The following is a 17,824-nucleotide window of genomic DNA, read 5'->3' on the forward strand; positions in this document are numbered from 1 at the left end:
TTCAGATAGATTTATTAATGAAAAGTCCACTAAATTTATATTAAATGTACTTCTTGTTAAAATAGATTTATTCCATCTAAAAAAAGAAAAAAAGGAAAGTTTTTTCTTTTTTACTTTCTCGTATAAAAAGTATAGAAAAAGCATTCGAAATTTTGACGAATCTCCACATTTTTGACATCTCTGAATTCGGAAAACACATCTTTGGAAAATGTTTGTCTATTTGCAAGTCTGTGACAAAGCTAATTCAAAAATGCTTTGAGCTAGAAAGATGAAATTTGGTATGCGGTATTTAAAACAAATTTGAAGATTTCTATCAAATTTATAGCAAAATATATTCACAGAGAAATTGCTACAATAGTTCGTATGTTCGAATATAAGTTAACACGATAATTACAAAACGAAAAGAACTAGATGCATGAAATTCGGTTCAGGCACCGATCAAATAATATTTGTAGTCAAATTTGATATTGTAAACACCTTTAAAATTTTAAACCAAATCCAACAAGGGATTGGACGTCTGTCGATATGTATTTTCAAAAGCATATAAATGCGATGACTCAAAAATGCAATGACTTTAATATATTGTTACGAACCTGTAATGCGGCTTCCCAGCATAGCTGGTTCCATAGGAGGACCCAGAGCTTGGCGACAAACTTGACGACCATTTGGCGACAAATTTGGAGACTTTGGCGCCAAAATAGATTATACCCGAAACATCGAGAATTTTCCCGATCCGTCGAGTAGGAACGAAGATACTCCTCGAACGTTCCTGATTGATTGAGAGGCGTCTAGCCCCGCCTCCTGAGACCTATAAAAGGAAGCAACTGCCGCTGCCGAGGAGTCGTTAAAAACAACAATCTAACACACAAGGAAACTGAATCCAAGGTCGAGAAAGTTCTTAGCATATTTCACAATACACAGATGGCGACACTAGCAAATACAAACTCAAAACTTGAAACTATCTTCCCATCTGAAATCATTAAAGAAATCAAAAACCTACATAACAACAAAGCCCCAGGATACGATAATATTACTAATAAAACAGTTAAAAAACTCCCCCTTAACGTAATTATAATTTTCACACTACTCATACAAAAGATATTGGAAGTAGGACACTTCCCAACACGATGGAAGACAGCAACGGTGGTCCCAATTTTTAAGCCAGGAAAGGACCCCACAAATCCTTCTAGCTATAGACCAATTTCTCTCCTATCATCGCTAAGCAAAATTGCTGAGAGTGTTATTTTAAAAAGACTAAATACACATCTAGTAGAAAACAACATACTGTGTCCGGAACAATTCGGGTTCAGACCGAACCTCTCTACGACACACCAACTCGCCAGAGTATCCGAATACATCACTGAAGGATTTGCTAACAAACAGAAATCAGGAGCTGTCTTCCTAGACATCCAGAAAGCGTTCGATCGTGTGTGGATCAATGGACTTATCTATAAGCTAATTGAGAATCAGATTCCAGGCTATCTGATTCGTATATTAGAATCATACCTCATCGATCGTTCCTTTAAAGTCAGGGTAAAACAAGAACTATCGGATACAAAACTCATAAGTGCAGGAGTACCGCAGGGCTCAAAACTGGGACCTGTGTTATTCTCAATCTATATTAACGATATGCCCAAGCAATTCAACACGATGTTGTGCTTGTACGCAGATGACACAGCAATACTGGCCAAGAACAAGAATCCTAAATACGTGCACATAGCACTCAATAGACACTTACACAAGTTGGAGGATTGGTTCCAGAAATGGAAAATTGAAATCAATGCCTCCAAAACGGAGGCGGTTATGTTTCACAGATCCCAAGAACAGCCGGATTTTCCTAAACTGACCATTAAAAATAATCCCCTCCCGTGGTCTCAGGAAGCCAAATATCTAGGAGTAATACTTGACAGGAAATTAACCTGGAAAAAACACTTTAATTATGTTAGGGACAAGTTCCGATCTCAGTCACGTAAATTTTTTCCCTTAATAGGCCGGAACTCAAAAATGCATAGGGATACAAAACTGCTTATCTTTACAGCCTATTTGCGTCCAGTACTCACATATGCATGCCCCGTTTGGGGTTATGCTGCAAAATTTAACCTAAAAATAATCTAGCAGCAACATAACCAAGTCATTAGAACGATATGCAAAGCCAGGCGATTCATGAGAACCGTCGATGTCTGCAATGCAATAAAGTACCCAACCTTTACCGAAACCATCAAACAACTTTCAACTAAATTTTATAATAGTATGGACATTAATAAAAATGAAGCAATAGCCCAGATTAGCAAATACACCCCAGATATTAAAATTAAAAAACCCCGAAATGTGCTACTCCTTCAATAACCCAACACTAATGCCTAAAGTACTCATGACACGACCAGCCCACCCAGCCAAGAAACGATTCCTATTCGCTACCCGGGAACAGTAGCCTAGCCTCGAAATCGAACAACTAAACTGCCAAAAAACCTCTCTCTGGGTTTTTCACTGCACCTTAGACTGACTCCGCCCCCTGCTGGAACACCGCTCTTCTATTGGCTGACCAGGCTCACTCCCGCTCCTACTCCCCTGTCTTTAGACTATGGCACAGCGTCTACAGAGATCTTCTGCTCATTTCACTCTCCGATCCAGACCCATGCTAACGACTACCCGACCAGCTCCCTGTTACAGCTCACCATCTATTTCCAAAGTTAATGGCATACTATAACGCCAGGTCTTTATTACCAGGATCATGGAGATAGCCTTGCTACGCAAGGCGGGTGCTCCGGAAAACTCTACCACATCCCTGCCGAGGAGTCGTGACCCAGGAGTGGTGAGTCGAGTGGTGAACCAGTGGTGAATTGAGTAGTCGGAAGCGACAGAGAAGAGTGGTCGTGGACCAGTGGAGTCGTCGTAGTTGTGAACCGACGGCGAATCGAGTCGTGTACCAGTGGAGTCGAAGAGTAGTCGGAATCAACAGAAAGAACTGCCCTTCCAGAGATAAGCGGAGCAGCGACGGAGTGAAGCTAGTGCTAAACTAAGCTGTGTTCTACTGTCTGCAGTAGAGTCTGTTGTATGCTGCTGTGTATACTGTTGTATGCTGCTGTGTATACTGTTGTATGCTGCACGTCTCGGCTGAAGATAATCGTCTTCTGTGCTGTATATAGTTGTCGTCTTTGTGCTGTCCTGTGAGTCTTCGTGTAAATAAACGTCGTTGTTTTATTTTCTACTGCCGCCTGGTGATTCCGCGCTCTTCACACCATATAACATCCACTATCCAAACGAACCCCGGAAATTTCGTAACAATCTCAAACTTGATATAAGATTTTCTGACTAATTTAACATCAAATTTTGGTTTTAGTCGGTTTAGAAAAACAAGTTTAAAATCTAAATTCTATTTTCAGTTATTATTAACCTTATCTGAGGGATTAATAGCCAAAAAAATTCGCAACGGTTCACACGATCGATTCAGTAAAAATGGTGAATTCACGCCAAAGCTTAATTTTGTACATCAATACTATACAAAGCTTTCTCTACTTTACTGAAGATCCACACATTTTTGCGGAGAGTGGAAAAGAACACTTTTCTTAAAGCGTATGTGAGAAAATTTTGGGAACACCGTTTCCTCTGTTTCGTAAAAATAACGAACTTCTTTAGAATAATAGAAACAAATTCGCATAGCCTGAAGGAGCAACTGATTGTTGGAAATTAAAAGAATTTTCTGCATTTCCACAACCATTCTATTGACATTGGATGTATGAAGGCAGAAAAGAAAACGGTTACAGAGCGTTCCCTAATATCACAAACTTGGGTTAAAACCGGCGGAGTGGTGTGCCCGAGGTTTTCTCAGATGCTCTCTAACAAAGGTATTTGCCTCAAGCCCATTTCTGCAAAATGTTGCAAATTTATTCAGGTGTTTTTGTTTTAATGAAAACAAATTAATACTTATAAAAGTAATTTTGTTTGCCAACGGATTCCAAAACCCTCCGCGCTTTTGCGCATGCTTTAGGATGGGTTTAATTCTTCAAAATAACTCACTAATTGGTGAGAGGAAGGATAAAAGGAGGAGTTGTTTACATTAAATAATAAAGTAATCTCAGATTATTCGCAGACTAAATTAAAATAAAATAATTAGGTCGGAAACGACATGACACTCACATACACGTGGGGAAAAAAATGTGTCGAGGAAACGAAAGAATTAAGATAAAACAAAAAGTATCTAATAGGGCGGGAATCAAAGTCAAAGAATAACAAAGAATTCGAGAAATGCACTCCTCCTTCCGCATCTCATCTCTTAGTGAGATAGAACCGTCGAAAAGCGGTCGTCCCAAGATACTAAAACGAACAGTACTTCGTATACTACCAAATGATAATAAAATTCTATTCTTTCTTATGAAAACAAAAACTTCTAAATTCTTAGATGAGGTAATTTTTATACATAAAAATTGCATATATATGAAAAATGCATATATGAAAAGAAAGAACTTTTTTATTTTCATTAAAAGAACAATATTTTTGAATTAAAAAAAAAATTAGAACGACACAGATTTCCGGACATTTATCATCAATTAGCTTATGAGTTTGGGATGTTGTTTTTTACTAATGTTAAATGCCTTAATAGAGATAGGCGAAATCGATTTTGAGTAAAAATTACAATATAAAAATAAATTGAATAAATAGAATAAATTGCATTACTGATTTCACATTCTTCCATAAGAACTAATGGAGTAACATAAAGGTTTTATAGATTCTGTCAACACAAATGTTTAGTTCTTATAAAATTCGGATTATTGTAAATAAAGCCATTTTTCTGTAGTTTTTTATTATTATTATTATTATTATTATTCCGATCTAGAAAAAGAACTCGTATTTTTCTAGAACTTAGGTAAGAATATTTATTAATGAATTCGGAAAACGACATACAACCAATATTTCCTTTTCTAAGAGTTATAAAAAATTTTATTATGATTTTATACACCTTTAATTACTGACCAGCGATCTTTCAGCAAATTTTCCTGCATAAACTCCACTAAAAGTCTCCCCCCCCCCCACTCTCCACGCATAAAACCGTCGCATTATAGTAAAACCGCGAATGCCTCGCATAGTATTGGCAAAGAATAGTAACGAAATACAGACCTTCGGCGCGAATCCAGAATTTTTACTATAATGCGAATATGTGTTTGTGTGACTTTTTGATGTCTTTTCAAACACCGAAATTCTATACAAATTGCAGTTGTAATCACAAGATTATATATTGAATTTTTTTTTATCTAAGCCATTGTGTTCAATGGCTGAAATCAATTTTCAATTATCGTGTCTATATGTATTCAAAAATTTGATAGACAAACGTTCAAACATAAGTCAGATAAAGCAAACCTTTGAACTGACTTATTTCAAAATTTTATATGAATCTGCATTTTAAATGCAAAATCTGATTACCAGATTTTATCTATGTATGTTTTATAATTATTGACTTCACTTGCATTGGAACAGATGGACGGACAGATTTCCTTTGCATGGGTTTTCTTGAAAATTTGATATAAGTCTACAAATCTGAAATGTATATGGAAACATAATTGCCACATACCAAATTTCATATGTCTAGCCCAAAGTATTTTTCAGTTATCGTGTTCGCTGACAGACATAATGGAAAAAAAGTGTTTTTCGAATTCATGCAGATGAGAAACGTGGAAATTTGTCAAAATCTCGTATTCGAATTCTTTGATTTTAACTATATGCCCCCTATGTTTCGTATAAGAGAAAGCAAAAAAGAATGTACTGAAAAAAAATTGCTCCCCAAATCATAGATTTAATAAGTTATGATCAAGTGATTTTATAAATTATTTCTAAATAACTGAAATTAATATTATATATATATACTTCCTTACATATGAATCAGTACTTATGCATTATTGGTTAAGAAAATACTGTTGTAGTTAGAACGAGGAATTTCAAGTTTTTGAAAAGTATTATCTTTTTACACTTCCTTGTCTTAAAAGAAACGAAAAACAGGAATATAAGAAAAGAATAAATATATTCATGATATATCTTTACGTGAATAACATTCAAACATTATTTTGTACAGTTTCTATTTCTATAAATATATCTTCACACAAAGAACTTCAAGCAGATGTGGTGGAAAAAATCGATTTCTTCTACTTATTTTCTTCATTAATATTAATATTATTCTTCATTAATATATAATACCTTTCTGGAGTGAATAAGATATTATAAACATTACGAAAGAAATTAGAAAATTTATCATCTATTTAAATAATCTTTTTTCTTATAATGAAAATTCATCATGTAAAAATGGAATGAAAAAAAAAAGTGTTGAATAGTTTCTGTCTCTAAATTATTTTCTGTATTTATGGAAAAAAAATAAGATATGTAATAAAGTAATATTTAAAAACATGTGCTTATCGTATTTTTAAGAAATCAATATTGTATTATTAGATAGAAATAGAGATAAAAGATAGAGAGAAAACGATTAAATCTTTTAATATCTTTTGCACAGCAGCAGATTTTACATTTTAACTGTAAAATATAATTTGAAGTGATTATGACAGCATTTGAAAATTATTGCTTTCACTAAACTAGAAAAATATTTCACAGTAAATAATAACCGCAATATACAAACAAACAAAAATTACGAACTCAGCAATTCAAGCTTCCTAAGAATCTTCCGAAATGGTTATTATATTAAGAGAAAGCAATTTGTATTTTTCCAATAGTTAATAATATTTGCTTGTTTCTAAGATTACAGCTGATATTTATTCTAAACATCTTAAATGCTTACGGAAATTTAATAGAGAGACAACATCAGTAACTTTTGAAAATAGTTTTTTTTTTTCACTCTTGGAGATTAATTGCTTTCCGAAATACGTCAAAATAAGATTTTTAGAATGTTAAGTTCTATAATGACTTTTAATTAAACGGTTTTAAGGAAAGCTTTGTTATTCCGAAGCAAAGTGTTGCAGTCTAACAATTCACTTCATTAATGAAAAAAGCTTCTTCCAATAAATGAAAAGGATTGAACATTTATTGCATGGATGATGTTCGAAAATATATTTCGATTTGCAGAGAACTTGTCTTTTTTATTCTAATTACATACATGGTGTTCGAAATTTAGTTTAATAAAGCGAACTCCATAATGAAAGAAATTATCATTGGTTAATGTTTGAAATGAAGAATAAATAATTCGTAAAAATTGTTCTAAGAGATGAAATTTAAACAGCGTCAATTCAAAGCAATTTTTACTAAGATTGATTAGAAGAAAATGTTAAACATTGAAATCATTTATTGAGTTTGCCTCTGCTACTTTATTTCAACGAAAAATATTAAATATATATTGAAACTTATTAATTAACAATTATTAATATCGAACGACTTTTTTTCAAAATTTTCTCAATAGCATTGGCACTGTAGTTACATGACAGCACTTAAACTAATTTTTGCTTTTCAAGTTTTCTAATTTCTTATTATTCCAGTTCTATTCTGCAATATTAGCAACTACATTTTCTGGTTTCTTTTTACTTTCTCGAATACGTAGTACGTACACAGAGAAAGTATTTTAATCGTCAAAAATTCGAACTCCATATTTTGAGGAATTTCCTTAGGCATCCCTGAGTTTGAAAAATAAATTTTTGGAAATTGTCCGTCCGTCTGTTACAAAGATAACTCAAAAACGATTCCATCTAGATGGATGAAATTTGGCATACGTTCTTTATACCGAATTTTTAGATTCGGATAGTTAGATTTTAGATTAGCAAAATTCGTTTGTCTGTCTAGCCGTTCGAATATAATTTAACACGACAACTACAAAACGAAGAGAACTAGGTAGATAAAATTCTACACACAGAATTAATATCCATAGACTAGTCAACTTTTTGAATGTTGAGCTAAATCCAACAGAGGATTGACCGTCTGTCGGTCTATAATTTCAAAAACATGTAAATGTGATAATTCAAAGACGCAATGACTTAAATATACCAAATTTGGTATGAGATTTTGTGACTAAATTTGTGGTTCCATGTCAAATTTTGGTTTCAATAGTTTGGTAGAAACTGATCAAAAACACAAATTCCATTTTCGGATACTATCCATCGCATACCAGAAATGAATCGCCAAATAACTCGCCAAAGATTGTACGATAGATTCAGTGAAAATGCTATATTCATGCCAAAGGTTAATATTTCGTAACTATAGTACGCCAGTGTCATGCAAAATATTTCCTAACTATTGTACGCCAGAGTCATGCAAAATATTTCGTAACTATTGTACGCCAGTGTCATGCAAAATATTTCGTAACTATTGTACGCCAGAGTCATGCAAAATATTTCGTAACTATTGTACGCCAGAGTCATGCAAAATATTTCTTAACTATTGTACGCCAGAGTCATGTAAAATATTTCGTAACTATTGTACGCCAGAGTCATGCAAAATATTTCGTTACTATTGTACGCCAGTGTCATGCAAGACGTTCTCTGTGATAACACTTTCATTTGAGAGTATTCGAGAAAATTTTGAGGTGACTACTCGCGTTGGTTTATTTTATTACGTGCAGTTTCAAAATTAATAAATATTTCATTTATACAACATGAATTAACATTATAGCCTAAACATTACATGGATTAATATATAATAATAAAGTCTAGTTCATTATAATCAGAATTGTTTGGTATAATTTATTGGAATCCAATACAGTTACAAAATTAGGCCAAGATTATACATCATCAACGAAGTGTAATATTATACGATGTCCACATCATAACGGCATTGCGTTTCTGTCTTTAATAACGAAACCAGGACATTGAGTCCAGCGTCTTACACGAGACACAATTAGATGAATGTTTGATAAGCAGGTATCATAGACATTTAAGTGAAATTCTAAACAGTTTCCGGCTTCATTTAATGCAACTAAGTTGTCAGGTATCTTGTAATAATTCTGTCTAAGCTGAAACTGCCTTGAATACTAGAATGTGGAATGCCACAGCTTAAGTCTATTGTAATTCAATGATATTCCACAGTGCAGTTCCCAATATTGAATTAAGTGAATTCATTTATTCAGTTGGCGGTAGCTTTTGTCTCGGTTAGAATGTGGTGAGATATTTAGAAGTCTGAGGATGGAATTTGATTAAATCATTGCTCCGATAACTGTTTAGTTGTATTAGGAAAAGCGAAACGGAGATGAACTTTGAACTTGCAAGTCCAATTAAAATTTTCACGATACAGAAAGTGAGCCTGGTACTAAACACACTTCTAAATTTAACGATAAATTTAAACATTTTTGTTAGTGTATTAAAAAGCTATTTCTTTCGTATTTGAATTCGATCTTCCTTTTTAGTCTTTAAAGTAAATTCATCATTAAAAATATTATGGAAACCTAGAATAAATTTTCTATTCAAATTTACTCTCATGTGCAGCCAATTCTATGAGATATTAAATTAAATATATAAAACTTTAAAATATTGTATTGTCATCGAAAGCACGCAAATGTACGAATTTTGAATCTCTTAGAACATCAAGAATTGAAAGAAAAAGTTATTACAAAATCTTAACTTTATTGATATGAAACAAGTCTTATTAAATATAAACCGAAATACGCACAATTGAAAGTTATTTGCTTTATTAAATATTCTATATTTTTAATGCGAATGACATAATAGAATTTCGCTAAGCGGTTAACAAATGAATATCGCAACATAAAATGTGTTTTACTCACCTGATTTTCCTTATAGTATTTTATTATATTTTCAAGGAGAGACTAATTTAATGTCTGAACTGGCTTCACATAGTTTCATGACAATCAGAACTCTGAATATTATCTAAGATGTAATATTATGTTGTCTTACGATATTATGTAACTGGAATTCTTCCAGATTTCTAAATTAAGTTGATTAGGTATATTTTATGTGAATCACGTGACAGTGTTTTGATGTAACTGATCAGTTCATGACACATCCGAATGTACATGTCTTTTAACGTTTAACTGAAAGCTGAATTACTTAGAGACATATTTTTGAATGCGAGGTTTATTTCTTCCAGCAAAATATTTAATGCAGTCAAAAAAATGTATTTCGAAATTTTCATTTAACCATCTTGAATTATAAGAAACGAAGTCTGAAAAATACAGAGCGAATTTCTTATGCCAACATGGCGTACCCTTTTAGCACAAATATTTCTTCTGCCCAATTCTTTAGCACAAATATTTCTGTTTTGACTTTAATATAAATAATCATTTCCTGCGCTGACACTACTATTTTTCAATTACGTATTGTGCTCTAATAACTCAAACTAACTATATAATAACTCTATTGTTGTGGAATCTACTAATATTAAACATTAGTTTATTTTTGACGATAAACTTATCTTATTTTTCTGTTGTTGTTGCTTATGGCACTTGTCATAGACAAGTCCGCTGACGAGAATTTTAAGCCGAGAGAGCGTCTCTTGTTTTCAGTAGCGGCGACTAGGGCCAAGAGCACGTCTTAGCTACTCGTGAGTCACAATCCTTTTCACATGGCGCACTTGGTTCATGCATTTCATCCACAGAAGATGACACACATTCTGGGGCAAACCCCTTTTTACAGAGGAAGGGTGGCTCACTCCCACACCTCACAGACAGAACATAGGGAAGAACGTCCAAGACCCGGGACTCGAACCCAAGATGCCCAGATCACGCGGAAGACGCACTAACCCTAAGCCAGGACGCCGACTCATATATTTCTTAATGCTGATATTTTTTAAACCACAGCCATAACTCAATATAGGACGGGCTCTAAAGATAGACTGCGAAAAAGAGATTGGTTTCAGAATTCTTTAAATCATGTGACTCTAAAACTGCAACTTCAATTGAAAAACGGAATGTTCAAATAAACGGTAAAAGAAATATGGCTTTCCCTTTTTTCAACATTCTATATTAAAATAAATTATTCATTCAATATTTGAAAACTTTCCTCGTCATATAGTTCAAGAATAAATTTATTTTTTACGTGTTGCCACAAAGAATTTTCATAGTAATAACAGTTTCCCTTCTCTGAATTCTCTCAAACTCTCAGGAGGGACGCGACTACATCGAAATTTTACCTTAAAATAATATTTACGGAAGTTGACTGCTTTCAAAATATTATTCGACAAAATGTCAAATGAACACGAGAAATATTTGGAAGAAAATATTTATCAGTATCAAAGTAATAACAGGAAATCGTGAAAGTAAAACAAACGGAATATATCGTTTGAACTTCGACCATCCTACTGAATAGGAACGGAAATTCCGTCGCATTTTGCAACTGTTTATTCTTGTAATGTAAACTACGCTTACGTTCTGTATATACAGGCAGTGTTATAGTCACCGGGGGCGCAAGATGGCGTTAGGCTATGATCACCTTTTCTGTTATTATTTGGACAATATGAATATGTAATGTGAAAGTTTCAGTTTCCTTCTATATATTATTTTCGATATACTACATGGATTGAAATATTCACATTAGATTGCAAATATATTTACGAATAATGCGAAATTTTTTCTAAGTGGAAATTATATGATGATATCTTCAGTGGAAATCGAAAATAAATTATGTAAAAATTAGAATTTTGATTTATTTTTCATTAATTTTTTTTTAACTTTCGCTCTTAATTGCCATTTATTTTGTAAAAAAAAACCAATATTATCTTTTTTTAATCAAATATATATGCTAAAAAATGAACATACAAAGATTTAAAATAAAATAGAGAGAGAGAGCACACTTAATTAGGAATGTTAAGCATTAAAAGGTAAAATCTGCAAAGGAGATTTTCTTAGCAATTTTAAAACACACATTATTAAAAGAAAATATTTTAGAATAAATTTATTTAATACATAAAAGATTTCAAAATGTCATTCATATAATATGGACAAGGGTTAATTACTTTTTTCATATACTAAGCAAAAGAATATAAGTTTTGCATTATCAGCTAAATAATAAAAGAATAGATCCATCTAACTAAATAAAACTAAGTAGTTCTTTTCAAAATTCAAAAGCTTTCTCGCTTCTCAACCTCAATCGATCTTAACTATTTCCCTTTTTGGGTTCATTATTTTTTCTAATACTTTTCAATGTTTTTGAATACTTTTCAATGTTTTAAATTAAATTCTCCCAATTATTCTTTTTTTATATATATTTCAAGAATTATAAATTATTCAAGAATTTACATTTTTCATAAATTTAAAACTTAGTAGAAGTTACAAATTCTAAAGAAAAAGGTAAGAATTTAAATACTTGCATATCTGTCTTTCTGAAGCAACTTAAACTATACTGAGTTTATAATAGTTATTCTTAAAAGTCACACATTTCTTTTATGATGCATTTAAAAAGAAATGATTCTTTGAAAATCCTAACTTTCAATATTCCAGAAATCCATATAGGATTTTAAAAATCTTTAAGCTTCAAATTCATCAGTTTTGATTCAAATGGTATTAAATTGCAAGAAATCCTATATATGGGGGATTTTGACACAATACTAAAGATCCGTAGAGATGACTGAAGATTTCAGATAATAGAACTCTGATAACTAAAAAGGTTACGTTTGCAATGCACCCAAGGGTGCAATTCTTAGCTTTTGGTACATTATACAATAAATGACACATGTTCTTATGACTATCCAGAAAAATTCCGGATTAATTACTGAATCAACAGGGTCCGCAACAACTAAAAAATATGCATGGAGCATTTTATAAAAAAAAAAAAAAATTGTTTCTACCAAACAAAAGTGTATGAAAGTGAGTTCTTTACTGGGATTGTAATGCAAATAGCTCGAAATGGGTATCCGGAACACAAATTCACATTCTCAGACACAAACTTAACCATCTAAAAGTACCATTTTCAAAGACAGATTCCACCACAAAATATGTGTGTTTCTGTACCGTGTACCTATCCTTAAGACAGTGTGGTAAAAATAAAATAAACTGCTGTGAGATTAGTTAATCATGGAGATTACTTATCGCCACCATCTATCTGACGATTTGTCATTTGAAAATCTCTTGAGCGAGATTCGATCTAGAGACAAAAAAAAAAAAACGATTGAAAACCGACGACTGTAACTTGTTCATTTCTGAAGCCTTTCTTGACGTAACAGCATTGGGAACCACGGGCAATTGTATGGGAAATGTATACATTCACTTTTAAACTTTCAAATACATAATGTGTTTCTTCATAGTAAATTGCTAACATATCATATCTTCCTAATTAGGAATTTATTCATGGCATTCGAGATTGAAATATTAATTCATGAGAGAAGTACTGGGTGGAATGGTGAGAAGATTCATCTGCCAGCGCAGAGCTACTTAGAGTTACTTGGCTGCACATAGACATCATTTTTTACGACTGCCAAAGTCGATATTAAAAAGCTGAGGAGCACAAGAAAGTATTTTATTAGATAAATAGTACTGAATTTTAAAAAAATTGCATTTTAAAGGGAAAAGGATAATCAATATTTTTCAAAACAGCTTGGTTATATTATTACACTCATATATCAGTCAATATTTCAAAAATTTCGTCCAAATTAAAAAAACAAACATAACTAAACAATTAGAAAAAAAAAATCAAGAAATCCTAATAAATTGCCATTTTACCCTTAGATCATGACGCTAAATTCATTTTCTTTTTTAATTTTTTGAATGTGAAAGAAGAAAAAAGAAGGATTAAATACTTACTAGAAAGTGCATTTGATTGTGTGTCATTTTTAGTGAGCTGCGCATGTGTTAATTCTTAAAAGGAAGAGAAATCCCCCATCTTTCAAGTAGAACTAAAGCCTTCAAATCCATTATCTGGTTTGTTTTGTTGTTTTTTTTTCAGTTCTCTGACTTTTCAGTGAACCTTTCTTCGAGAGGGTTCTAGATTTCATGAGTCACTACAGCTTTTCTTCCGGATGAAGAATTAGATACTTCAAGTTGTCAAGGAAACAGGGCTTACAAGTCCACAAAGCGGATCTAATTAAGGAATTTAGAGTCAATCGAAAAGATGTCTGCAAAGTCGTGTGCATTTCGACAAATGCTATAATCATCTATTTCAAATTTTTCTATTCCAAATTTTTCTAAGTCATTGAGTAAATTACTTTTGTTATAAATTTTTGGATTACAGCTAAATAACTGTCTATTCATTCTGAAAATGCTGCTTGAAGTATAACCGTCTTATTATTTCCAATTTAAGAGGGGGGCCTCAATTTTTATAGTTTTATGTGCCTTTGAGAAGGGAAAACAATTTTTTATAACTATGCAATTTCATGTTGTTGTTTTTTTTATTTGTTTTTGACTATGCAATTTATTTTTGTCATGTTTCTTCTTCGCCAGTTTGTTTGTTCTAATTATGCAATTTATTTCTGTCATGTTTCTTGTTAAAATATTTCCGTTGTTTTGAAGTTTTTTGATTGAACTATAAGCTTTTCTCTTCTAAACGTAAAGCATCATTCCGGGCAATGTTGTATCACTAATAGCCAACGAAATTTTCATCTCTACAAATGAACTGCAGTAAATTTATATAAAGTTTATATTTTTATAAATTAAGAAATATACATTATATAAATTATTCCTAAAAAAACATTTTCTCTTCAAAATTTTGAAAAAAAAATGCAGATTCATTAAAAATGGAACTTCTGCTCTAATTATATCTGTGAAATCTTAAAAGTATAAAGCCATGGGAGTCATCCAAAGAAAAAGAGGCGCTATGTTGTTTTCTCAATACTGATTACTTTCAGTTGCCACTCACTGCAGAAAAGTTGGTTCATTCTGAATATTCATATTCCTCAAATAATGAAGACTTAATATAAATGTTCGCAAATTTTAAGACATTTCTGAAGATGGAAAAGGAGTATTAAAGGAGAAAAATCTTTTTAAACCCAGTGCGGAATTTTTAGCCTGAATATTGTTTATTTTATAAATTTGTTAAGAAAAATTAAAGTGGCCACAGATTCAATTTGAAGAACTGATGGAATTCCACGTTGAGCTTCCTTTTAAAGCACCAGAAGGAACTTCAAGAATTCGATATATATAGACTTAACTGTATTTACATTTTTTTTTTTCCTTCAACTTTCTCATTGTCGACTTTAACTTTTATCCTTAAACTTGAAGTTACCATAAATCTCGGATTAACCCCTTCAAAGTATGAGATTAAAGAGTTTGGCTCAATTTTCAATACCTTATTTTAGATTAAGTAAGTGCCCCGATGTTTCCTTTATCTTTATTTATTAGTAAAGAACTCATATTTAAAAAAAAGATTATTTAAATTTAATTCCTTATAAAATAAGATTCAGAACAGTTATCTTCTTGAGTTTTCACTATAAACATGATATAGCTACTGTAATTTGATCTCTGCATCATGTGAATATTGTTCCGAAATTTCCGGGGTTCGTTTGGATAATGGGAGTTATATGGCGTGGAGAACGCTCAATCACCAGGCGGCAGTAGAAAATAAAATAACGACGTTTATTTACACGAAGACACACAGGACAGCACAAAAGACGATTATCTTCAGCCGAGACGTGCAGCATACACAGCAGCATACAAACAGCATACACAGCAGCATACAACAGTATACACAGCAGCATACAACAGCTCTACTCCGTCGCTGCTCCGCTAGTCCCTGGAAGACGAGTTCTTCACCGTCGCTTCCGACTACTCTTCGACTCTATTGGTCCAGCACTCCAATTCACGACTGGTTCACCATTGCTGGGTCACGACTCAATTCACCACGACGAATCTGGTTCACTCTACTCTACTCTGTTCTGCTCTGTCGCTTCCGACTTCTCCTCAATTCGCCGCTCGACTCACCACTGCCCGGCAGCTGCGGGTGCTTCCTTTTATAGGTCTCAGGAGGCGGGGCTAGAAGCCTCTCAACCAATCAGGAACGTTCGAGGCGTATCTCCGTTCCTATTGGACGGATCGGGAAAATTCTCGATGTTTCGGGTATAATCTATTTTGGCGCTAAAGTCGCCAAATTCGTCGCCAAGTCACCAAACAGTCGCCAAGTTTGTCGTCAAACTCTGGAACCTCCTATGGAACCAACTATGCTGGGAAGCCGCATTACAGATTCGTAACAATATGAAGGAAAAGTTTCAAAATTAGTATCAAATATATCTTTCTTTCTTTTTCACTTTTCATTTTTCTATTTTTATTTATGAAGTACAGAAACAACGAAATGGTTATGTTATTTATTTGTTTAATGTATTTTGCCTAATATTCCACCTCATATCTAGCACTCGGAGTTGTACGTGCATATTCTCAAACAATTCTGGCTTTAATTTGATCGATATAAATCAAATATGCTAAATAGATAATATGCTAAATTAAAACTTAAAAAGAATCTGAGCATTTATCTATAAAATTTATTTTCGGTACTAAAAAAATTCTATTCTATGGAGTTCTTATCTATGAGTATCCTATTAGATTCTGCTTTTACGTTTCTTTTTAAATAAAGTCCAATAAAGAAACAATGAAGCCTGGGTCCCAAAAGGGTCATTGAAGTTTCCTAGGATTTTTTTCTCATACTAGGAAACTACTTGTGGCTAACTTCAATGAGTTGTAAATAAAAAGGAAAAAAAAGGTAGGCTTAACTCACCATCTTGAGGCTGTGATGTCTCGTTCATAGAATAAATACACTTGAGTTGAGAGTCTCTTAGAACGTACAACTGTTGTTGCTGGGAGAAATGATGGGAACTATTCTGAAAAAAAAAAAAAACATGAAAAAGAAGATTGTCAGCAATTTTATGCTTTCTCACACAATTAGAAATAAGTATACTTTTCGTTTATTTAAAAAGTCAAACATTTACACAAGATGAAATAAATATAATAGCAAATATTTAAAAATACGAATTAGCCATGGGAATGGGCTTTTAAGTTTTAATAAAGCTTTTGAATTAGTTTCTTTAAAATAAATCTGCTTTTTATTTCACATTCTAAGACTTTGAGAGGAATTGTTTCAGTGTAAATGCTTTGAACTTTTTTGGTTTTTAATAATATTTCGATATAATATTTTTATTTTCATGACAATTTGCTGTTCTTTCTTTTCTGATTTTTATTATCTGTATGATATTTTAATCAAAATACCATGAAAATTCAATTATCTAGAATAACTTATGAATAAGTATAATAGAATAAAGGGACGACTTTTTTTTTTTCTAAACGAGTTGTAAAATAAATTTGTATGAAATTAATTAAACGTAAAAAGGTAAGAATCATACAGATAAAAGTAACACAGAAATAAATTTAATTTTTCAAAGTTATTAAAAAATAAAAAATTTTATTTTAAGTGTTTTCTACCTTTCAGTGCTTACTTTTAACTCATTTTTATAAATATAGAATCTGGTACTCATATTTTTTAGAAATTAAGCACCGGTTCGCACCACGCGCCCAAATAAAATTAAATGAAATGAACAACTCAACTTTTGTGGCAATGCAATAATGTTTTGGCCTCTGCAACATACGAGAATCAACAACAACATCAGATATTTGAAATCTATCAGCTCCAGTTAGTGTTTAAAATCTCCGTGAAGAATCCAACCACGAACCTTCCCTGCATCGATTTGTGGGACAGGAATTTGCATCAACCTCATAAATAAAATATCATCTAACCCGAATGCAGACTTTGAAAGTTGAATGGATTCCGAGCTCTTTTCACCTTGCTTGACATCAGGCATAAACCACAAATCGTCCCGTGGGAAATGGCCCAGTCAAATACCAACCGCCTCCAGATGAAAAGCTGACGAAATAAGCCGGATAGTTTTCCCGAAAAAGTCAACAAGTATCTCGACTGCCCTCAAAAAGAATTCGGAAACTCTCGGGAACTCCCCGGCACCAGAAATAGCTCAAAGG

The 17,824-nt window shown here is 32.6% G+C and overlaps 1 protein-coding gene across 3 annotated transcripts in view; it reads right to left on the reverse strand.

Moving 5' to 3' along the window:
* The window catches only part of LOC129989178 (parathyroid hormone/parathyroid hormone-related peptide receptor-like), a 334,785-nt gene that overhangs the window by 134,699 nt on the left and 182,262 nt on the right, over window positions 1–17,824 (reverse strand). For all 3 annotated transcript variants that reach the window (XM_056097548.1, XM_056097547.1, XM_056097549.1), the window contains exon 2: window positions 16,572–16,674. In XM_056097548.1, coding sequence (XP_055953523.1) covers window positions 16,572–16,674 — 103 coding nt within the window. The remainder of the gene's footprint in view (window positions 1–16,571; window positions 16,675–17,824) is intronic.

Source organism: Argiope bruennichi, chromosome 10 (assembly GCF_947563725.1).
Source record: "Argiope bruennichi chromosome 10, qqArgBrue1.1, whole genome shotgun sequence".
Lineage (NCBI taxonomy): Eukaryota > Metazoa > Arthropoda > Arachnida > Araneae > Araneidae > Argiope > Argiope bruennichi.